At 37.8% G+C, this 25,507-nt stretch overlaps 1 protein-coding gene across 1 annotated transcript in view; it reads right to left on the reverse strand.

Moving 5' to 3' along the window:
* Window positions 1–550: 550 nt before the first annotated feature.
* LOC133630324 (DNA endonuclease RBBP8-like) overlaps window positions 551–25,507 on the reverse strand; it is a 28,286-nt gene continuing 3,329 nt past the window's right edge. Inside the window, exons 4-19 of the mRNA XM_062021887.1 lie at window positions 23,613–23,708; window positions 21,967–22,058; window positions 20,546–20,615; window positions 20,245–20,408; window positions 17,387–17,482; window positions 14,538–14,608; window positions 13,180–13,247; window positions 12,858–13,092; window positions 6,945–7,050; window positions 6,790–6,875; window positions 6,557–6,662; window positions 6,318–6,449; window positions 5,240–5,285; window positions 1,257–1,344; window positions 1,044–1,185; window positions 551–962 (exon numbers count right to left, since the gene is read on the reverse strand). Of these exons, the coding sequence (XP_061877871.1) occupies window positions 865–962; window positions 1,044–1,185; window positions 1,257–1,344; window positions 5,240–5,285; window positions 6,318–6,449; window positions 6,557–6,662; window positions 6,790–6,875; window positions 6,945–7,050; window positions 12,858–13,092; window positions 13,180–13,247; window positions 14,538–14,608; window positions 17,387–17,482; window positions 20,245–20,408; window positions 20,546–20,615; window positions 21,967–22,058; window positions 23,613–23,708 (1,696 nt within the window). The 3' untranslated portion in view covers window positions 551–864. The remainder of the gene's footprint in view (window positions 963–1,043; window positions 1,186–1,256; window positions 1,345–5,239; window positions 5,286–6,317; window positions 6,450–6,556; window positions 6,663–6,789; window positions 6,876–6,944; window positions 7,051–12,857; window positions 13,093–13,179; window positions 13,248–14,537; window positions 14,609–17,386; window positions 17,483–20,244; window positions 20,409–20,545; window positions 20,616–21,966; window positions 22,059–23,612; window positions 23,709–25,507) is intronic.

The following is a 25,507-nucleotide window of genomic DNA, read 5'->3' on the forward strand; positions in this document are numbered from 1 at the left end:
CAAAAGATTCACCAACACAGATGTCCAGAATACTGTGGAATTTTGAGATGAAAACAGAGCTTTTTTGTATTGGATTCAAAGGTGTACCAATACTTCCGTTTAACTAGTGACGTCACTCGCATACGCCATCATACAAAGACGTTTTCAACCGGAAGTTTAGCGGGAAATTTAAAATTGCACTTTATAAGTTAACCCGGCCGTATTGGCATGTGTTGCAATGTTAAGATTTCATCATTGATATATAAACTATCAGACTGCGTGGTCGCTAGTAGTGGCTTTCAGTAGGCCTTTAAGTGGCAAGCAGAAAACCTAATTCACTTATGTTTTATTTTATCAGCATGTCTCAATCTTATATACAGAGTAAATGAGCAAAGGTGAAAAAAGTAATGTGTATTTTCATATTTTTTTACTTCATAAACAGTGCTTTAATAGGCTACAGACCAAATAAAATGTTTACATGTGGCCTATTTTGCACCTTTACTTATTCCAAATGATACAAGTTAAGAATTAGCAACCAGAAAAACTTAATTCACTTATATTTTATTTTATCAGCATGTGTCAATCTTAAATGAGCAAAGGTGAAAAAAGTAGTGTGTATTTTTCATATGTTTTTACATTATAAACAGTGCTTTAATAAGCGACAGACAAAATAAAATGTGGCCTATTTTGCACCTTTACTTATTCCTAATGATACAAGTTATGAATTAGCAACCAGAAAACTTAATTCACTTAAGTTATATTTATTGAGCACGTCTCAATCTTATATGCAGAGTAAATGAGCAAAGGTGAAAAAAGTACTGTGTGTACATTGAGTCAGTGCACAAAAAGAGCTTGATTGAGCTCCTTGGTGAACACACTAACTTGTTAGCTGTCCTTCTGGCTATTCTTTGGGGAGAAAAACGCAGCAAAAGGTTGCTTTCTTCGTAAACGAGACGACGGGGTCTTCTCCTCCTTTATATAACCTACAAACAGATTTGTTATGGCAATGGGTTAGAATTTCACAGGAACAATAGATGGTCTCCAAAGTGTAAAGACAGAGTGACCTCTTTCAATGCACGTCTGAGTCGACGGGAATCCGACTTCCCAGAAATGTTCCGGAGTGTTGGGCGGAATAAAGCGATAGCGGTGCCGAGAGCATTCGGACAGCTTCTTCTGCTTCTCCTCCTCTGGGAGATGGGCGTAATACTGGAGGAGTGAGCATCTTGTTAGACTTGGATTGGCACACAAAAAAGCTGTGTCTGGAATATTGGACTTACAACTTCACATTCTTTGCAGGTGGTGCCCTTCAGCTTTCTTCTCTCGTCTTTCTTGCGCACCACTGCCACATGTGCAAACGCCGGATGTCTAACCCACACAGAGAAACTTTGATTTAATAGGAGCTATTATACTGCTGTAAAGGGCGTCATAGAAGTGTTTGAGGTTAAATACATGTGACAGTGTTTCCCATATATTCATTTATTTGCAGCAGCCTGCCACGGAATAATTTGGACCGCCACAAATAGATTTGGTGCTACATGTTAGGTGGCGGTATGCTTCGTAACGTCAATTCCTAACACAACTGATACAGGGAATCTACACTACCGTTCAAAAGTTTGGGGTCACATTGAAATGTCCTTATTTTTGAAGGAAAAGCACTGTACTTTTCAATGAAGATAACTTTAAACTAGTCTTAACTTTAGAGAAATACACTCTATACATTGCTAATGTGGTAAATGACTATTCTAGCTGCAAATGTCTGGTTTTTGGTGCAATATCTACATAGGTGTATAGAGGCCCATTTCCAGCAACTATCACTCCAGTGTTCTAATGGTACAATGTGTTTGCTCATTGGCTCAGAAGGCTAATTGATGATTAGAAAACCCTTGTGCAATCATGTTCACACATCTGAAAACAGTTTAGCTCGTTACAGAAGCTACAAAACTGACCTTCCTTTGAGCAGATTGAGTTTCTGGAGCATCACATTTGTGGGGTCAATTAAACGCTCAAAATGGCCAGAAAAAGAGAACTTTCATCTGAAACTCGACAGTCTATTCTTGTTCTTAGAAATGAAGGCTATTCCACAAAATTGTTTGGGTGACCCCAAACTTTTGAACGGTAGTGTATGTTGCCAACTTGGTGCCTAATCTACTCAAGGTATTAAAACACGTGCAAATGTGAAGCGCAAAAAGTTGCACGGCTTGTGTGCAAAACGTCTCTTAAAGGGGTATTACTAGGGCTGTGAATCTTTGGGTGTCCCACGATTCGATATCGATTTTTGGGGTCACGATTCGATTCAAAATCTATTTTTTTTCCAATTCAACACGATTCTCGACTCAAAAACGATTTTTTTTCCCGATTTAAAAGGATTCTCGATTCATTCAATACATAGATTTCAGCAGGATCTACCCCAGTCTGCTGACATGCAAGCAGAGTAGTAGATTTTTGTAAAAAGCTTTTATAATTGTAAAGGACAATGTTTTATCAACTGATTGCAATAATGTAAATTTGTTTTAACTATTAAATGAACCAAAAATATGACTTATTTTATCTTTGTGAAAATATTGGACACAGTGTGTTGTCAAGCTTATGAGATGCGATGCAAGTGTAAGCCACTCTGACACCATTGTTCATTTATTTTTATTTTTATAAATGTCTAATGATAATGTCAATGAGGGATTTTTAATCACTGCTATGTTGAAATTGTAACTAATATTGATACTGTTGTTGATAATATTCATTTTTGTTTCACTACTTTTGGTTTGTTCTGTGTCGTGTTTGTGTCTCCTCTCAATTGCTCTGTTTATTGCAGTTCTGAGTGTTGCTGGGTCGGGTTTGGTTTTGGAATTGGATTGCATTGATATGGTATTGCTGTGTATTGTTTTGTTGGATTGATTAAATAAAAAAAAATAAAAAAAATGTTTTTATTTTTTTATAAATAAAAAATATAAAAATCTATTTTTCAAAAATGAGAATCGATTCTGAATCGCACAACGTGAGAATAGGGGTGTTTTTTCCCCACACCCATAGGTATTACTATGATTTTCTTCCTATATTAAAAACAGTTCCTTGTAGTCTCCATAACATGTAATGGTGGTTCTTTGGTCAAATTTTTGCATAAATTATTACCATCTCATCAGGATACACAGTTTTGCAAGCGGTTCAATTACGTGCCTCCACTTCAACTGTGTGAAGTGGAGGCACGTGTGAGATATAAATAACAATGGAAGTATAATTGTTTGTATATAGTATATAATTGGTGTAAAGGTTTAACACGTGTACAAGGATATTTCACATGCCTTTACTGTATATATAATTTAACTGTGTTTATGTTGTGTATAATGTGTATTTATAATATGTTGTACAAAGGACATTTCATAATTTTCAGAAGTTCATCTTGTACTTGACATTGTTTATAGGGTTAGGCGCAATAAGTGTTCAACTTCAGCCTAAACCCTTTCGGTCTGCAACATTTTCATTTTCAATCTATGAATGTATAACTGTTTGTTTATTTTGTTGACCATTGACCGAAGAATAATAAACTAATCAACTAAAACTGTGTTTTCTTCCCGTCAGCTATGTTGTAGTTTTTAGCGCTTCATATCGAGTCTACTGGAAGACATAAGTAATATAACTCTACCCTAATTTGCATTAGTAATGGCAACAGCGGAGGATTTGCACATATGAGCAACCAACCCCCCAACCCCCGACGCTCCTGGTTTTTCAGCAATTGAACATGCAAAAATCAGCCAAAAAAAGCACCATTTAAAGATGTTTTAGTGTTTAAAGAATTGAAAAAAGATCAGCAGTTTACATACAAATTAAAATTAACCTGATTCTAATACATACCCCATTCATCCAAATTAATCACTATGTCTGTTTCAGTCACTACGGTATGTTGTTTAGTCACATGACTAGCGATTGTGCTAAAAAGACAGCGCCTGGAGACACTGTTCCGTTGTTCTTTACCAGAGAAATGCATAAATCAGGTGTGTCGAAAGCAATGTTCCCTCTAATTGTTCATGTGTGTGAGCAAACACAAAAACTCCCTGAGCATTCAGTGGAGCACATGTGAGCAACATCATACGTGGCAATACCAGCAGCACACCTGTCTCAAACCAATCTTTTATAATAACACTCAAATGAGAGGAGTCATTTTCATGAGATTATTTTGTAATATTAGTGATTTGGCCCACTTGTAATGAAAATAAAAGAAATCTTGTTTTTCATAAGCTATGGATTAGTATTGTACAATATGTCTGGGTGGGGTTCCTGCTTTAGACTCATTTGTACCCCTTTCAGAGATCACATTTAGTTCCCCTTAAACATCCTCATGTTGCACAATGAAATGTAAGCATAGGATGAAGTGTGCGTTCCTGTAACTTTCTCTAGTAACAGCATTCCATGATTAATATCAATAAATTAACATTAATAATAAATGACAGTAGAATAAGCACACGTATGACTGAGGAGTCATAGTGTAACTTTGTGTGGTGTTTGAGTTGTCCGACTTTTTGTGTGGCCATAAACGCACCAGTGGCTTAGTGGTATACGTGTTGGTGACAGATGACAAGTTGGTTTTGGCCTGGTTTGTACGGCAGAAAATGACTAGTTTTTCGAGATAGAAGTTTTTTACTCATGTTTTTGGTGTGGTTATGGCCGAATATAAACAGTTTTGCTCGATAAAGTGATCGATATAATTCCTGTCCTCGAAGCACCTAGATAGACGTTACAATAATTGAACGGTGTTCAATTGAACGGTGTTGACGAACACCGTTAGGGCCGCTTGTTGTCACTGTCACTCAGAGTTGCATTGCAAAATTACACAGAATAAATGTGTTTATTTTGTTTAGAATTCAGATGGGATTTGATTTGGTGCGCGGCATATATTTGCAGAGGACGCTTGAGCAGTGCGCAATTGCGCAGGCGCGCACATTAGAGGGAACGTTGGTCGAAAGTGCGGCCTGGCGGCTATTTTCGTAACCCAGCTAATTTTTTGTGGGCCTGTGGGAGGCTTCAGGATTAAAAACAAATAAATAAAAACCCAACAAAAATCCATGAAGAGCCAAAGGGCATAATGTAAGAAGAAAATAAAGATGCGTCTTTAAAAGTGTATAACATGTCATCTCGAGCATAATCACTAATAGATTACAGTTCTGTTGCACTGTAAAGATGTGTCTATCACAGAGCTACTCAGTTGTACATTAAAAAGCACAATGTAATATGTCAAAGCAAAAAACAAAATGTAAGTAGATTTACTCACTTTACTTTGTTCATATGTGGGTAGTTTTCAGAAGACTCTTCTTCTTCTGGAAGGAGCAAAGACAATTTTTAAATGTGTTGTCACATACACAAACTGTGCACATTACCTGCAGAACTGAATCATAGAGGAGCTGTATAAACATTTGACATCAGTTTGAATCACATAATTGTAGTTCACTTTAGTACTACAATAATAATCCTATAAATCAGACCTGGGCAAATTAAGGCCCGGGGGCCACATGAGCTTTTCATCCTGGCCCACGGGACATTCCCAAATTTTTTTTTTTAGATCTTTAAGATGGAAAGTGTAGCTGCCATTATGATGTGCAGTGATGTTTTCTAATGACCGTAAGTCTTGAACTATACAAAGTATTTCAATGGTTGGAATCTGCACTTTTGCATGATGTACCAGTTACTATGGTAATCTAATTACTTACTAAAATAATCTAATTAGTTACTATGGTTTTTCTAAGTCACAGCAGCTCAGACGAGGCACCAAGCAGTGTGGGTGGGGAGCGTTTCCAGAGTGTCAGCCTGAAATGCGGGTGTCAGGGACAGACGCGGAAGGAGATTTTTACAACAAAGTTCTAAAGCTTAGTGATATATCAGATGTATCAGATTGTAGGTGGGGTTTTTTTACCCTTTGTGTTCATATTTCGCTGTGTTAGTTGCATTTTTGTTGCGTTTCGCTTGATTGTAAAATATGTCGATCGAGAGGGGGTGTGACGTTCATATGTTGTCAATATTCAGTGTTTTATCCGTCATAGTTAATATTGTAAATCCCCCATTCTTTATTTTCATGTACATTCTGGGTGTCTCATTCAGTAAAAAAAATAAAAAATGTCATTCTGTTTTTTAAGCCGATTTGTCATAACGTTTTTAGCATTAAGACATTATTGTGAGGTTTTGTATTGGTGTTTCTAAAAATAGATATACTGGCCCAGAGACACATTTTTTTCTCTAAATTTGGCCCCCCGAGGCAAAATAATTGCCCAGGCCTGCTATAAATAATGGTTCCACTTAAAACTTGACCTAATTAGACTGTCCAGGCATACTAAATATCTTCAAACAAAATATACCATTGTCCTCCTCTTGCTCCATAGCCTCAGATGGCTGACTGGCAACTTGTGAGCTGTTGTAAGATATGTACTCCTCATGGCCGGTGGCGTCAAACATTCCATCCAGACTGTCGTTGGCCTTCTCCCCGATTCCTTGGTATGCAAAAAAAAAAGAAAAAAAGTCAGGTTTTAGCACGGCACGCATCAATCAATCAATCAAACTTTATTTGACAGCAAACGTTGGAATGCGAGTGATTCACCGGAGACACTGTGTTCTTCTTCCTCGTCATTTGCACGTCGGCCTTGGAGCAAACTGTGACTGATCCAAGTGCAGTCACTGTCAGGCAGTTCTCCGTGTTCTTCATGCTTGAGTACAAACAAACGGCAAATGTATCATGTGATTGTAGCTTCCAACAGCAACGAGAAAAACCGCACCGACTGGGTGAAATGGCCCGCAAACTAAGTCTAAGACGTCAGGAACAAAAGACTGTACCTCAACGGCTCCCCGCTCACTGTCATACATTGAAAAGTTGAGCGCAGGGTCTATGCTCCACATGTTCTCCACCGTGTGCGTCTTCTCTGCTCAAAGAGCAGATCCCATTAGAACAAACAGGTCACCCGGAGTCAAGAACAGCAAAGTGGTCTTACCTTGTCTGTGTGAAGAACGGTGGCCATGAAGGTGGTTTCGTCTCTGGTCCAGCAGTCTGGAGTTAGGCTTCTTGAAAGCTGGACTCCCACAGTCAACACTTTGAACCTGTCAACATTGAGTCAAAAATAAACAGTTGAATTATGGCGAATTTGGGGGAAAAAAATATACTCTGAATTTTGTGGAGGGGTGGGGCCCGGGCCAACAAAGATACAGATACAGACAAAAAGGGGCTTGTTCTTTCACATTTTCATTAATTTGTAGAAAAAGAACACTTGATGGAGGTGGGTATTTTCAGTATACAAGTAGACCCTTTTATGCATAATTCTGTTCTATCCATGTTCCGTACAAACAGCACGTACACAGAAAGGGTGTTCACAAGCAAACAGTCGGGCGAGTCTAATCAGAGCTGTGACACGAGTGGGACAAGGTTGATAAATGGTAAATGGGTTATACTTGTATAGCGCTTTTCTACCTTCAAGGTACTCAAAGCGCTTTGACACTATTTCCACATTCACCCATTCACACACTGATGGCGGGAGCTGCCATGCAAGGCGCTAACCACGACCCATCAGGAGCAAGGGTGAAGTGTGCCTTGCTCAAGGACACAACGGACATGACTAGGTTGGTAGAAGCTGGGGATTGAACCAGGAACCCTCAGGTTGCTGGCACAGCCACTCTCCAAACCGCGCCACGCCGTGATGATGCATGTATGTTTTTTAAAACTGACTTCTTAAGGTTACAAAATAGTTGTATTTGTAAATTGGGACAACGTTGATGTCTAACGTTGGATCCATGTTGTTGGTTGGGAAATGACCAAAATTCAATGGTCAAATCAATGTCATAACCTGACCTTGAATAAAGCAGTGGTTTTCAACCACTGTGCCGCGGTATGCTAGTGTGCCGTGAGATACAGTCTGGTGTGCCGTGGAAGATGATGTCCATACATCCATTTTCTACAGCTTATCCCTTTTGGGGTCATTTTACCTATTTGGGTTAAAAATATTATTTGCAAACCAGTAATTATAGTCTGCAAATGATGTGTTGTTGTTGAGTGTCGGTGCTGTCTAGAGCTCGGCAGAGTAACCGTGTAATACTCTTCCATATCAGTAGGTGGCAGCCGGTAGCTAATTGCTTTGTAGATGTCGGAAACAGCAGGAGGCAGTGTGCAGGTAAAAATATATATATTGCTTAAACCAAAAATTAAAAAAAGGTGAGTGCCCCTAAGAAAAGGCATTGAAGCTTAGGGAAGGCTATGTAAAACGAAACTAAAACTGAACTGGCTACAAAGTAAACAAAAACAGAATGCTGGACGACAGCAAAGACTTACTGTGGAGCAGAGACTGAGTCCACAATGTACATCCGAACATGACATGACAATCAATGTCCACACAAAGAAGGATAAAAACAACTGCAATATTCTTGATTGCTAAAACAAAGTAGATGCGGGAAATAACGCTCAAAAGGAAGACATGAAACTGCTACAGGAAAATACCAAAAAAAGAGAAAAAGCCACCAAAATAGGAGCGTAAGACAAGAACTAAAACACCACACAGGAAAACAGCAAAAAAAACTCCAAATAAGTCAGGGTGTGATGTGACAGGTGGTGACAGTACACCTACTTTGAGACAAGAGCTATAGTGATGCATGCTTGGTTATGGTTTAAAGTCATATCCAACAATTGCGACAACGACTTTTTACTGTTAACGGAGTTTCCTTTTTTAATGATTTCTGCTGGTGGTGGGCCTCCGGATTTTTTCAACGCAAAAAATGTGCCTTGGCTCAAAAAAGGTTGCAAAACACTGGAATAAAAGTTGTCAAAAAGCTTGTTGTTTCAACGTTGTATTTGTGTTGTAGAATATTGGTTGGAAAATGACTAAATGTCAATGGTACAAACAGCACGTACACAGAAAGGGTGTTCACAGGCAACCGGTCGGGCGAGTCTAATTAGAGTTGTGACACAAGTGGGACAGGCCAAAAGTTTGGACACGCCTTCTCATTTTAATGCGTTTTTAAAAAAATTTTATGACTAAAATTGTAGATTGTCACTGAAGGCATCAAAACTATGACACCTGTGAAGTGAAAAACTTTTCAGGTGACTACATGTTGAAGCTCATTGAGAGAATACCAGTGTGCAAAACAGTAATCAGATCAAAGGGTGGCTATTTTGAAGAAACTAGAATATAAAACGGGGTTAGTACATTTGCCTCACAATATGAAGGTCCTGGGTTCGATCCTGGGCTCGGGATCTTTCTGTATGGAGTTTGCATGTTCTCTTCCTCCCACCTCCAAAGACATGCACCTGGGGATAGGTTGATTGGCAACACTAAATGGTCCCTAGTGTGTGAATGTGAGTGTGAATGTTGTCTATCTATCTGTGTTGGCCCTGTGATGAGGTGGCGACTTGTCCAGGGTGTACCCCACCTTCCGCCCGAATGCAGCAGAGATAAGCTCCAGCACCCCCCATGACCCCGAAAGGGCCAAGCGGTAGAAAATGGATGGATAGATGGATAGAATATAAAACATGTTTTCAGTTATTTCACCTTTTTTTGTCAAGTACATAACTCCACATGTGTTCATTCATAGTTTTGATGTGACAATCTACAATGTAAATAGTCATGAAAATAAAGAAAACCCATTGAATGAGAAGGTGTGTCCAAACTTTTGGCCTGTACTGTATGTTTTTTAAAACTGACTTAATGTTACAAAATAGTTGTATTTGTAAATTGGGACAACGTTGATGTCTAACGTTGGATGCACATTGTTGGTTGGGAAATGACCAAATTTCAATGGTCAAATCAACGTCACAACCTGACATTGAATAAAAGTTGTCAAAAAGCATGTTGTTTCAACGTTGTATTTGTGTTGTAGAATATTGGTTGGAAAATGACTAAATTTCAATGGTCAAATCAACGTCACAACCTGACATTGAATAAATGTCTCAGCTGAGTTTGAGGTAACAGCAGAAAAGGTAAGAAAGTAGTATTCTCACCTATTCTTTGTGTGCGCACAATAACACCGGCATACAACATACAGTGACAAAAATATACTTTTTTTTTTCAGCTCTGTATTCTAATGTTGTGGCCGGGTGACTCTATGTAATATTTCTGACGTTTATTAGGTGAAGTTTCTCTTCCATACATAATTAGCAGTGTACATTTTCAAAAGATAAATGATGGTACTTTTGGAGGGGTGGGGCATGGTTTCATTTGACATATTGCATACAGACTCAGAAAGTGGGTTATAAATGGTACTTTGGAGCCAAATGTACAACAAAGCATATACAATACATAATATCTAGACCAGGGGTGTCAAAGTCAAGGCTCGCGGGCCGGATATGGCTGAATGAATGAATTATCTATGGCAGGGGTGCCCACACTTTTCAGCAGGCGAGCTACTTTTTAAATGACCGAGTCGAAGGGATCTACCTCATTCATATATATAATTTATATTTATTTATTTATGAAAGAGACGTTTTTGTTAACAAATTAAAAGGTGTTTGTTTAATGATAATACAAGCATGTTTAACACATATAGATTCCTTTCTTTCCTGAAAACAAGAATATAAGTTGGTGTATTACCTGATTCTGATGACTTGCATTGATTGGAATCAGACAGTAGTGCTGACAACGTCCACATTTTTTAAAGGAGGAGAAAAAAAGTCCTCCTTTCTGTCCAATACCACATGAAAGTGGTTGCTTTTTGGCATCTTATTTGTCCAGCTTCAAAACTCCTTTTTATACACTTTACAAAAAATACATTGGCGGCAAACTCCATGGCTTGCGGGCTTGTGCACGCCAGCTTTCTTAGACTCTTATTTTGTTAGCGCAGGCAGGAAAGAGCAGCGCTTTCATTGTGAAGACAGGAACTATGTGGTCGGTTTTAGGCTTTTGACAGGAGGTGTGGTTGAAATAAAAACTGTTTCTCGCCTCCCTGACGGGCTTTTTTTCCTTCACACTGAGCTCGCAGCAGCCAGCATCATCTCACAAGACCCTCGGGTGCCGTGAATGTCAATCAAGTGACGTCAGTGTTTCCCACACATTCATTTATTTGTGGCGGCCCGCCACGAAAGAATTACGTCCGCCACAAATAGATTTTTTTTTTGGTCCTGTCCAGCTTCTCAGGCAAATCATATAGTTGATGTAGATGCCCATATAGGCTGTTCAGATATACTTTACAAAAGAGAAGTGTAGCATACTTCTCTTGTTGCCTTATTTGTATTTGACCACTACTGTTTTCTGTTTATTTGTTACTGACTGTGGCAGGACACCTCTGCCTCTGTTTCACTTTATGTTGCTGGTAAATAATATGGTTGTAGTAGTAGGCTAAAGTTAAATTATTTAGTATGCACTAATAAAGGGGCAGAGCTTTAAGAGACATTTTAGCTTTTATATTTTATAACATATATTTTTTGTAAGAACCACAATTAATAAATATATTTCAGTGAATAACTTATTGTTCAAATCTGTATATAAATATGTACATAAAGTGTTGTAATTATATTGTAAAATGGATGGATGGATGGATGGAGGGATGGATGGACGGACATTAAAAAAATAAATTTAAAAAAAAATAAAACAAAACTGTTATTATTAATTAGTAAGTATAAATTTTTTGAGCCTTTTTAGAGAAAATCATATTGTAGTAAATTATGCAAATTAATCGATGATGTCATGGTGACCACGCCCATAGCCACGCCCCCACCGCCACAGGTATCCTGGCAGTTTATGGGAAACACTGGACGTCATAGTGAAGATTTTTGATCGCTAATTTCTAGGACTATTTTTTCAACGCCTGGTTGGCGATCGACTGACACACCCTCCGCGATCGACCGGTAGCTCGCGATCGACGTAATGGACACCCCTGATCTATGGCCCCCTGGATGATATTTGATTAGAATTAGAACCGGCCGGCGGGCCACAGCCGCCTGCTGCTGTTTTGCACGCACCAATACTCCATCAGTGTTGGCGCTAGGAATTTTCAAAATGGGGTCCCTGGGACCCCATCAAGTCATAAAAATGGGGTCCCACAGTAAATTTTTCGAGTCCCACTTTTTTGCAAGCGTTTTGAAAACAAATGATAAATGTATGCATTATCCTGTTATATCTCACATCTTATATTGTGTTTTGGAAAAAGGCTGTCATAAACGTTACTTAATTCATTAAAAAAAAAAAAACAATACAAAAAAAAACTAATTTTTATGCATATATAAATGTATTCAGTTAAAAACATTCATTCATTTTCTTCTTTCCTTCATGGATCTAAACTTTACCGCTGCTGGTATTCTTTTCTATATTTTTATTGTAATATTTTCAGAATGTGTTTGTTCTATTTTTGGCCAAAGTAAGACAAAAATCAATCTGAAGTTGTCTTTATTTTTTAAGTTTTAATGCCACTATTTTAATAGTCCGGCCTGCGTGTGCACAGATTTTCCTCAAGGCGGCCCCTGAGCTAAAATTAGTTTGACACCCTTGATCTAGACCAAGAGGAAGTATTTTAAATGTATATTCAATCATCATAGGTCCCCTTTCCTATGTGCACCCCTAGGACTCCAAACCAGCATTACATGTGTTCCTTACATGATATGACCTGGACATTGCATTGCTGCAGCAACGACATAATCCCATCTGACTGTTTATACCGCCCCCATTCTCTTGTCCTACTTCAAAGCTATAAAAAACTACTGTTATTGTACTGCTTTTGTATGTACCAACTATTCAGTTGCAGTGACCAGCATCATCTCTGCACTTTTCTATTTGGCTGTATAATGTTCCAACAAAATTGTGTTGACATGTATAACTGATAATATGACAATGACGATAAAGGATTGATAGATTGAACGTTGAAGTATTTTCCCCCCCAATGTCTAATAATCTGTTTAGTGAGGCTTGTACACTTGTAGTATGAAGGCAAACCTTGCTGTCAGGTGGCTGCTTGAAGCTTTGAGTGTGAACAGATCTGCAGGTTTGTTTCTTCTGCTCCTCTTTGGGTATTCGCCCCTTTGGTTCACCATCTTCCTTTTTCTGTTTCTCTTTGCAGGTAAAGTCGGCGATGGTCAACTTTTTACCAGGAGGGGAAAGAGATGAGGACTTGTCCGTGGTGGAGTCTGGACTTTGGACGGATGTCGATGACGGGGAGATGCGACGAGGTCTTCACAAGGGGGCACATTATATTTTGAATTGTAAAAGTGGTTAAAAGGACGGTCTATGTGTGAATGTTTTGTCATCTTGTCCTTACTTCAGGTGAACACCTGTCAACAGAGAAGATTTTGGGACATTTTGCTGTCCTGCGGCTTCCACAGTTTTCTAAAAAAAAAGAATATAAAAAAGAAATGTTAAAATTTAAATGCTAACAGTTAGCATATTAGCCAGATAGTGTCAAGTAACAAATATACAGTTGACATACACTTGTAAAGAACATAATGTCATGGCTGTCTTGAGTTTCCAATACTTTCTGCAACTCCTATTATTTTGTGATAGAGTGATTGGAGCACATACTTGTTGGTCACAAAAAACATTCATGAAGTTTGGTTATTTTATGAATTTATTATGAGTCTACTGAAAATGTCACCAAATGTGCTGGGTCAAAAGTATACATACAGCAATGTTAATATTTGCTTACATGTCCCTTGGCAAGTTTCACTGCAATAAGGCGCTTTTGGTAGCCATCCACAAGCTTCTGCTTGAATTTTTGACCACTCCTCTTGACAAAATTGGTGCAGTTCAGCTAAATGTGTTGGTTTTCTGACATGGACTTGTTTCTTCAGCATTGTCCACACGTTTAAGTCAGGACTTTAGGAAGGCCATTCTAAAACCTTAATTCTAGCCTGATTTAGCCATTCCTTTACCATTTTTGACGTGTGTTTGGGGTCATTGTCCTGTTGCAACACCCAACTGCGCCCAAGACCCAACCTCCGGGCTGATGATTTTAAGTTGTCCTAAAGAATTTGGAGGTAATCCTCCTTTTTCATTGTCCCATTTAAAGCAGCAGTTCCATTGGCAGCAAAACAGGCCCAGAGCATAATACTACCACCACCATGCTTGACGGTAGGTCTGGTGTTCCTGGGATTAAAGGCCTCGCCTTTTCTCCTCCAAACATATTGTGGCCAAACAGCTCAATTTTTGTTTCATCATCATATATACACAGTATAAAACATATGATAAAATATATGTATAAATTTTAATCTAAATATTAAATTAATAAAAACAACATTCAAAGGATAATAGTAGAAATATTAATGACACAGTAAAATAACAGAAAGAGGATTAATGACGTTCTTCATCTAAATGGGAATATATGAACATCCTCGCAGTCTGCATCCTAATGACAGCAGACTTTGTACATTAAGTGGTATTTTATTATGTTTGTTGGCCCTCACAAAGTCTGCAGTTAGTTATATTTAGTGATGAAGACAACATTCATCGCCGTGTCTCTCATAATGATTGTGAACGTTAGGCAAATTCCCCAAAAAAGTACAGTTCCACTTTAAATTCGATGGAATGAAAAGCGGACAAGAAAGGGCAAGACAATACTCTCTGTGAATGTTTTTCGGCATTCACGCGATGACTAAATAAAGGAGCATGAACTTATCTTACCACGTGACGTGTGTTGACAAGTTCAAGGACACAAGTTTCTGCTATCACTTCTCCCCCGTTCTCTTCCTCTCCTGACATCAGACAGACACCAGTTTCAGCATCGACACAGGTCACATTATTAAAGTACATCCACGGTTTCAAATCAAAGCAAAACAAGGATCATCGTTTATGGAGGGCAGACAATCTTTAGTGTCCCGCTCGGGGGATATCCCTTAAAACGAAACGAGTGTGTGATCAAACCTTAATTGTAATTACTTTTTGATTAATTAATAGCAATCTTACCTAATAACCTCAGAGGAACGGCAAATATATACATGCTTTAGCACTTAGCACAAGGAAAAGTTTTTGTTTGGAACAGCCTGAGTGAGGAGCTCAAACACTGTTCAAACGTTGAGCATTTTAAGGAATTGTACAAATCTAATATTTTGGTTTGGTATAGGCTTGTTTTGAATGTGAGAATGAATGACTTACATGACTTACCGGTACTTATGATGATATATTGAGGTAATTGTAAGCACAATGTTCTGGGCAAATCCAGTTATGTGGATCCATATGAATGTAATAAAATGTGGTTCAGAGGAAACTGGATATCATTTAAAGTTAACTACCGTATTTTTCGGAGTATAAGTCGCTCCGGAGTATAAGTCGCACCGGCCGAAAATGCACAATAAAGAAGGAAAAAAAACATATATAAGTCGCATTTTTTGGGGAACAATATATTTGATAAAACCCAACACCAAGAATAGACATTTGAAAGGCAATTTAAAATAAATCAAGAATAGTGAACAACAGGCTGAATAAGTGTACGTTATATGAGGCATAAATAACCAACTGAGAACGTGCCTGGTATGTTAACGTAACATATTATGGTAAGAGTCATTCAAATAACTATAACATATAGAACATGCTATACGTTTACCAAACAATCTGTCACTCCTAATCGCTAAATCCCATGAAATCTTATACGTCTAGTCTCTTACGTCAGGGGTGTCCAAACTTTTTCCAATGAGGGCCAAACACGGAAAAATTAAAGCATGCGGGGGTCATTTTGATATTTTTCATTTTGAAACCATAACAAAATATATGGATTTTTTTTTTTTTACCTTTAGGGCTCCCGGGGACCATAAAGGGTTTAAGTCATTAAAATGTTAAAAACAAGTCAATTAATTATTTTATTTTTTTAATTTAACGCTTACAGTAAATCTCTACAGTATATCAACTTCAGGTTGGTATAAAGTTAAAAAAAAACAAAAAGGTTTTATGCCTTTTCTGTCAAAGACAACTTAGTTTTTTTATAATAAAACTGAAATATGCAGTATTTCCCCCACTGCCCAAAACATTCAGAAAGCAATGTTTGATGTGAAGTACTTAGAGCCTTAAAAAGATCAATAATGCAGGACACCATTGATTTTAATTCATTATTATTTTTGAGTAATCACAGTGAAAAGATAAATAAAATCCCATTAAATATAGTTGGAATCCAAAAGGTGCCCCACTCATAAAGTGATACATTTTTATGTTATTTTTTTTACTTTCAACACTTAAGTTACGAGATCAACTTCAGATATATCTGTCGATTTTACGTTTGAACTATTATTTTGTTTGTTTTATGCTCTTTTGTCAAAGAAAATGTTGATGTTTTTTGTATGGCAACCACACAACATTTTGTGCAATATTTTCCACATAAAACATTTTAAAGTGAAATATTTGAAATAATTGGAGCCTTGAATAGGTCAATAATTCATTATAACATTGATTATAAAAATTTTTTTTGAGCAATGGCAAAAAAAGAAAAATAAAGATAGACAAAAGAAAAAAAAAGCCATCATGGCAGCTTTGTGTCAACATTGCAACTTTTTCTAGTTAGATTTCACCTCATTCCACTTTTTTTTAATGTTTTTTTTATTTTTGCAATAGCATTTCCAGAATGTGTGGCGCCCAGGCCGCACTTTGGACACACCTGTCTTACGTGAATGAGCTAGATAATATTATTTGATATTTTACGCTAATGTGTTAATTTCGCACATAAGTCGCTCCTGAGTATAAGTCGCACCCCCGGCCAAACTATGAAAAAAACTGTGACTTATAGTCCGAAAAATACGGTATGTAAAAAAAGGGGGGTGATTCAAAAAGTTCATACTTCTTCCCTGTTAGAATAATTGTATCTAAGTTATCACAAAAACTTTGTGTTTCAATGAGTTCCCGGCGAGAAGCCAAAACATGTCTTTGCACCTACCAAGAAGAAGGCTTGTAAAACTCCACTGTGTAGGGGGGAAGCAACATGAAGGTGTTCTGTTTCTTTCATGTATTGTAATCAACAGAAAGATATTGTCTTGACCCAGGAACTACAAAAGTGAAGAGGAAGCAGGACCAGACTCCCCTCCAGGCACCGCTTTTTTTAACTGTTTTACGAAACTCTTTTTGAACTCTTTTTTGAACCGACCTTTTCTTTTGAACTGTTTTGTAATCAAAGGCGATGGCTGTTTACGACCCCCGTCCCTTTGGAAGCAGCTGTTGCCATGTGGTCATGGAAAGTCCAAATCAAAGAAGGAGGCGTACAATCTTTTGGGAGAGCGTGCTGAGACCAGTGTCCAGGCGTCTCTCCTCAAATTGAATTCTGTCTCTGTTTAATTCCTTGCTTCTTGTCTCGTAAAATAGATGTCATTAGTGTTTGAATCTCACATTCCCATTACCCTTTTGAGATGTGCTTAAATTGATTGTCTTTTTTTGTGAAATAATAATATTGCCATTGAGCACAAGACTTTCCTCTGGAGATACATATGTATATTATGTACTACATGTATGATATGGAACTGACTATGACATACTCAAACAACACAAATCAGTACCTGCAATGAGGGATGTTTCCATTTCACACGTGTCAGGAACAAGTATGTCTGTTTTTTTGGCATTTTTTGGACCAGCAACCAATTCGTTTAGTGGATCTAAAAAAAATATAATAAAAATAAAAATGAGGTCACAAATAAGATTTTACCTTATTTGTCCATCTCAGGTTCTTCAGAGACCATAGACATTATGATACATTGCAGCGTTTCCCATACCTTCATCTATTTATGGCGGCCAGCCAATAGTAACTTTGGACAGCTACAAACAGATTTGGCTCTCGCGAGTTAACACATCATCGTGGATCTTAAGAGTTGCATGGATTTCCGACTAAAAATTATGTATGCTCAAATCCATAAAACGTTGTACGCACAGTTTGAGATGCATTAAAGCAGGGGTTGGCAACCCAAAACGTTGAAAGAGCCATATTGGACCAAAAATACAAAAAACAAATCTGTCTGGAGCTGCAAAAAATGAAAAGCCGTATATAAGTCTTATAATGAATGCTACACATGACGTAAGTGTCTATATTAGCTATAATAGCCTACTTTCAAAATGACTTTGGCTGAAGCAAATCTTCGTTGAATGAAATGTTGAAATTCAACATTTATTCTACACATTTTTACAACATTCAAAACCATTAGTAAATCAGAGGATACTCAAAAGGTGAGATAACTGGAAATTACTGGCTTTTGATGGCCATAATAATAATAATAATGGATTAGATTTATATAGCGCTTTTCTAGACACTCAAAGCGCTTCACAGAGAAGTGAGAACCCATCATTCATTTTTACAACTCATTCATTCATCATTCATTCTCCGGTGTGAGCGGCACCGGGGGCAAGGGTGAAGTGTCCTGCCCAAGGACACAACGGCAGCGATTTTTTGGATGGTAAGAGGCGGGGAGCGAACCTGCAACCCTCAGGTTACATTCAAAACCATTAGTAAATCAGAGGCTACTCAAAAGGTGAGATAACTGGAAATTACTGGCTTTTGATGGCCATAGGTATAGATGTGTGTGTCCAAGTTAAAGAAACGGCAGGCTGTCTTCTTTTAATAGATTTATTACAATCTTTGGCAAGCTAGGTAATGTTTGCTGTGGTCTGGAACAACATGGCACACAAACAACTATCTGAAATGCAGCCAATATTACATACATACACAATGTGTCATAAGACATGCGACGCTAAATTATATACAAAGAGGATAAAAGTAAAGGATATTAAATGAGCTCAAATATAACTACAAACGAGACATAATGATGCAATATGTACATACAGCTAGGTTAAATAGCATGTTAGCATTGATTAGCTTGCAGTCATGCACTGACCAAATATGCCTGATTAGCACTCGACAAAATGAGACAAAGAAGGAGTGGAAGATTTTACATGTAAACAAACTGTTGCATCACAGTCCACACTATGGTGAGTTCTAGAACAGCAACATGTTCTATCTACACTTCTGTTAAAATGTAATAATCACTTATTCTTCTGTTGTTTGGATACTTTACATTAGTTTTGGATAATACCTCAAATTTAGGTATTAATCCGATACCAAGTAGTAACAGGATCTTACATTGGTCATACTCAAAGTCCTCATGTGTCCAGGGACATATTTCCTGAGTTTATAAACATAATATAATGTTTAAAAATTATTTTGTGACGATAAAAAATATAGATGTAATCAGAGTAGTATCAACTAGATATGCTATTGTACTTGGTATCATTACATTGGATGTCAGGTGTAGATCCACCCATTCAGGGGTGCTAGCTTTTGTTAGCGGTGACGCCAGTGAGCTATTGTATTCTCATACGGTGTGTAGTGAAGCATGTTTAGCTATTCCTCGTCCTGCAGGGATGATACTTGTAAGAAACTCACTTTATTTGTCGCCATGATTAGTGATTTAGAAGTAGCTAAAACACTGCTGACTGCGGATGGACGTTCGTTGCTATCTAGCTAGCCATGTCTTAACACACCTCGTACTGAGGGTGTTTCAGTGTTGTAACTTAATATTTATCGTCAGTTTTGTTAGAATAATTATGTATAAGTTATCACACAACTCTTATGCTTAAAGGCCGTTGCTATAGTTATTATCTATTTTTCTCAAGTTGTACTTTTCTTTCTGTGCGAAGGCACACAACTTGTTATCTTCCACTGCAAGTTGCCTCGTAGCAGCAGTTTTAGTTTTCCAGACTGCTAAACAGCCAAGGACGGACTTCAAGGACCTCAACGAAGATAAAATGACAACACGCAGACAAAGCAGAGCCAGGGCGAAATCTCGAGCTCAGCACATTTGCATTCTGAATAATCACGTATTGTGTCTACTGGGGCTGCTTGCGTAATATGTGTCCCCTCCCTTTAGAAGCAGCCTCAGTGATGTTAACTAGGGAACTCCTGAATAAATAGGAGCGCGTGGGACTGTCACTAAGAGCGTGGTGGGAGACTGTAACGGATTGTGCAGCCCAATACGTTTCTCCTCATGAGCAAAATTTAACTTTGTCTCTGCCTGATTCCTTGCTTCTTGTCTTGTTTAATAGATAGTTCGGTGTTTGAACCTGACAGTTTTTAGGCCAAAATGCGTGAATTCTCCCTTTTCTGTCCACACACTGTTTCTGCTTGTAAGTACTGTGTGATTGTGCGCTGCCGAACATGCTCCTCTGCTCGTAAAACCAGCAATGTCATGACGTGACGACGCGCCGCCATGCTCATTGGGACCCGGTACTTTTCGAACAGAGTATAGTACCGTTTTTTATTCTTTAGTACTGCGATACTAATAGTATATAGTACCGGTATACCATAAATCCCTAAACCCCACAAATAGATTGCAGTGCTTTGGGAAAAACTGTATTGAACTATACTGACCTTTGAAAAGTGACTTTAACTTGAATGAAGGCTCTTCTGCGTAGCGAACATGTCTTCTCTTCTCACCGGTTTTACGTTTCCTCAGTTTGTTGGCCAAAGGAAGCGAGCTGGCCAGAACTGGTGAGTCTGGGATGATGCCATCTTCCTGTTCCTGGGGATCGGAGCTGATAATGGCATAAATATCACACATCTACCGTGTTTGATTAGAGAAGTGACAAGCCCAAAGGAGAACATGGCTTGGTTAACTAGGTTTGTCTACAAAATGATTCTCGTTGTCTTTAAATGATGTTCCAACACTCACCAATTCTTAAACTTTTCCAGCTCAGTGTACAGTTTACGATTTTCATCTTCAAGACATTTATTTTCATGCTCTGTACAGATACACAAAAATTTCATTAGTGTGAAAACAGTGTTTTAACATTTTTTATTAGTAAGATATCCAGTATCCTACACGTAATTTTACAATAATAACAAGTACCGTATTTTTCGGACGATAAGGCACACTTAAAATCCTTTTGATTTTTTCATTCACAAAACTCGACAGTGCGCCTTATAACCTGGTGCGCCTAATTGGTACACGGTGAAATTATAAATGTGACAAGTAGATGGCAGTCACACATAAGAGATACATGTAGACTGCAATATGATGGCAGTCACACCTAAGAGATATGTGTAGACTGCAACATGATTCAAGTAAACACCAAAACGTTATATGTTCCATTGAAAATATAGAACATTACACACGGCACTCAAAAATCTATCAAAATTTTTTTTAGTACGACAAGAAGCCGCACCGCTTGATGGATTGTACTGTGCGTCAACATACGAGTATTATGTTGTGTGTGTATAAGGTAAGACATTATCTGGCATTTTGTTTTATGCAAAGGAGACTTTTTTTTACCTTCCGGTACCTGCTGGTATGTATTTGGGATCTTCATAAGTCCTGAAAATTTGCGCGAGTCCGCCTTTGTAGTCCGTGCCGACAACGTAGTCAATAAGCTCCTTCTTTTTCTCTATCTTCTTGTTATGGGACATTCATCCTCCACTGTTGCCCTTTCGAATATAAAATAGTGTAAAGTTCTTACTTACATCTGTCAGTAAACTCGCCATGAAAGTGCTAAAACATACCGGTATAGTGAGTTTACATTATTCACCCAAGGAACTTTAGTTATTAGAGAATTCCGGTTGGACGGTTTTTCACGGGACACATTTCTGGCCTTCTTGTTGTTTCCGGATGAGGAGATGCTGCTCCGTTATCGATTGAAGTAAAGTGTGAATGTCATTAAAACAGTTAGCGCCATCTTTTGACACTTCTTCCACTCCCGTCCTTGCACGCTACACCGCTACAACAAAGATGATGGGGAGAAGACGCTGTCGAAGGTGAGCCACGTAAATAAGTCCGCCCACTAAAAGGCGCATCCTGAAGCGACTGTCAGAAAGCGACTTGAAGATGATCTGTAAAACATCATCTATGCAACATTTTGACCAAAGAACCACCATTACATGTTATGTAGACCACAAGGAAGTCTTTTACATTTAGAAAAAAAATTATAATAATATGACCCCTTTAATGGGCCCTATAATTCGGTGCGCCTTTTGAATGAAAATAAACCTGACTAGACCCGCTCATCGGCAGTACGCTTTATAATCCGGTGCATTTTATGATCCGGAAAATACGATAAATAGGCAACATTTTATGACTAATCGACATATCACACTCACTCATCTTGGTGATAAGCCGCTCATTTTGCTCTTGACTGCTCTTTAGGTTTCCCTCCAAGATTAAACAGCGATCACATTCTCCCGTTCGGAGTCTGAACACAGTAAAAAGAAAAAAGGCAAAAAATTATTATTGAAGTCAAGTGTCGATATCAGCATCTTTTAATATTCGTTATTGAGATAACTGTCGTGCAGTGCACTTAAATACAGTATGTAACAACAGTGAATACCGCATTAAATCAAAAACGAAAAGTTTGCAGTGTTTCCCACACATTCATTTATTTGTGGCGGCCCGCCACAAAAGAATTACGTCCGCCACAAATAAAAAAATAAAAAAGTAAAAAATGTTTTTTGTTTTTTTTGTCCAGTCCAGCTTCTCAGGCAAATCATATAGTTGATGTAGATGCCCATATAGGCTGTTCAAATTTACTTTCCAAAGGGAAGTGTAGCATACTTCTCTTGTTGCCTTATTTGTATTTGACCACTACTGTTTTCTGTTTATTTGTTACTGACTGTGGCAGGACACCTCTGCCTCTGTTTCACTTTATGTTGCTGGTAAATAATATGGTTGTAGTAGTAGGCTAAAGTTAAATTATTTAGTATGCACTAATATAGGGGCAGAGCTTTAAGAGACATTTTAGCTTTTATATTTTATAACATATATTTTTTGTAAGAACCACAATTAATAAATATATTTCAGTGAATAATTTATTGTTCAAATCTGTATATAAATATGTACATAAAGTGTTGTAATTATATTGTAAAATGGATGGACGGATGGATGGATGGACCTTTAAAACAAAACTGTTATTATTAATTAGTAAGTATACATTTTTTGAGCCTTTTTAGAGAAAATCATATTGTAGTAAATTATGCAAATTACTCGATTATGTCATGGTGACCACGCCCATAGCCCCGCCCCCACCGCCACAGGTATCTTGGCAGTTTATGGGAAACACTGGTTTGTGTGTATTAAAACATGTGCAAACTTGATAGAACATGCAAAGCTGATCAATTAATTTATTGAGTTAGAAATAAAAATATTACACATATCGTCTGTCTAGCACTTCCATTTTTGAGTTGATGAAAGACTAAAGGGCTGATTTGGAGCTTGCAGAAAATGTGGTACAGATTATATTTGTGTGCTTCATGTTTTACAAGCACACACATTGCAAAACAGAACAGGTTGGAGCATGAAAAAAGTGGCTTACGCTTTTTTTTTAAACTTGATTAATGGTCCTAACTTACTTAATGTTATGTGGAGGGCCCCAATGACTAGGTTTGCTTTAGGGCCCCAAATGACTAAATCTGGTTATCAATTGTGCATGCAACCGCAACATGCCCACAAAGAGTACATGCAATTTTATAGTTTGTGCATGCTATTAAGCATTTGTTTTTTGCGATCTTATTAGTCTTTAGTTTGACTTTGTGGATTATTTTAAGGTCACCAACCTGTGACTCAGCACTTTAAAAGAAAGCAAATTATAGCTTTTTGTGTTTCATTTATACAACTGGTAACATTTAAATGGTACTTTCTTTATGAAGCATGACCTCCACTCAAACAGTCTGAACACAATGCTATTTTGTGGGCGTAATGTTTCAATTGAACAGTTATATAAATGCAAATATTATTTGGTCTAAATAGTTACCTGTCCTCTAAAAGACCGATGGCATCCTGCAGAGTTTTGGTTTGCTCCTTCAGCTCCTGGTTACGAGTGTAAAACACCTCAAGTCTCTGTGCGTCTCTGTGACAAACAAATAGTCTGTTAGGGTGATATAAATCGGACTAGAGACTAATAAATCACACTTAGACATAGCTGGTGTGCAATGTTTATAGATTTTGACTCTACAATTATGGCCTGAGTAAAAATCACGGTTTCACGATAATCACAATTACCATGCTTTGATTATATGCTTTGTCCTGAAGCCGCTTACTTATATATGTAATAAATCTTTATCAACTGGAACTTTTCCTGACAAAATGAAAATTGCGGTTGGACGGTTTTTCACGGGACACATTTCTGGCCTTCTTGTTGTTTCCGGATGAGGAGATGCTGCTCCGTTATCGATTGAAGTAAAGTGTGAATGTCATTAAAACAGTTAGCGCCATCTTTTGACACTTCTTCCACTCCCGTCCTTGCACGCTACACCGCTACAACAAAGATGATGGGGAGAAGACGCTGTCGAAGGTGAGCCACGTAAATAAGTCCGCCCACTAAAAGGCGCATCCTGAAGCGACTGTCAGAAAGCGACTTGAAGATGATCTGTAAAACATCATCTATGCAACATTTTGACCAAAGAACCACCATTACATGTTATGTAGACCACAAGGAAGTCTTTTACATTTAGAAAAAAAATTATAATAATATGACCCCTTTAATGGGCCCTATAATTCGGTGCGCCTTTTGAATGAAAATAAACCTGACTAGACCCGCTCATCGGCAGTACGCTTTATAATCCGGTGCATTTTATGATCCGGAAAATACGATAAATAGGCAACATTTTATGACTAATCGACATATCACACTCACTCATCTTGGTGATAAGCCGCTCATTTTGCTCTTGACTGCTCTTTAGGTTTCCCTCCAAGATTAAACAGCGATCACATTCTCCCGTTCGGAGTCTGAACACAGTAAAAAGAAAAAAGGCAAAAAATTATTATTGAAGTCAAGTGTCGATATCAGCATCTTTTAATATTCGTTATTGAGATAACTGTCGTGCAGTGCACTTAAATACAGTATGTAACAACAGTGAATACCGCATTAAATCAAAAACGAAAAGTTTGCAGTGTTTCCCACACATTCATTTATTTGTGGCGGCCCGCCACAAAAGAATTACGTCCGCCACAAATAAAAAAATAAAAAAGTAAAAAATGTTTTTTGTTTTTTTTGTCCAGTCCAGCTTCTCAGGCAAATCATATAGTTGATGTAGATGCCCATATAGGCTGTTCAAATTTACTTTCCAAAGGGAAGTGTAGCATACTTCTCTTGTTGCCTTATTTGTATTTGACCACTACTGTTTTCTGTTTATTTGTTACTGACTGTGGCAGGACACCTCTGCCTCTGTTTCACTTTATGTTGCTGGTAAATAATATGGTTGTAGTAGTAGGCTAAAGTTAAATTATTTAGTATGCACTAATATAGGGGCAGAGCTTTAAGAGACATTTTAGCTTTTATATTTTATAACATATATTTTTTGTAAGAACCACAATTAATAAATATATTTCAGTGAATAATTTATTGTTCAAATCTGTATATAAATATGTACATAAAGTGTTGTAATTATATTGTAAAATGGATGGACGGATGGATGGATGGACCTTTAAAACAAAACTGTTATTATTAATTAGTAAGTATACATTTTTTGAGCCTTTTTAGAGAAAATCATATTGTAGTAAATTATGCAAATTACTCGATTATGTCATGGTGACCACGCCCATAGCCCCGCCCCCACCGCCACAGGTATCTTGGCAGTTTATGGGAAACACTGGTTTGTGTGTATTAAAACATGTGCAAACTTGATAGAACATGCAAAGCTGATCAAT

Source organism: Entelurus aequoreus, linkage group LG15, assembly GCF_033978785.1.
Source record: "Entelurus aequoreus isolate RoL-2023_Sb linkage group LG15, RoL_Eaeq_v1.1, whole genome shotgun sequence".
Classification (NCBI taxonomy): Eukaryota; Metazoa; Chordata; class Actinopteri; order Syngnathiformes; family Syngnathidae; genus Entelurus; species Entelurus aequoreus.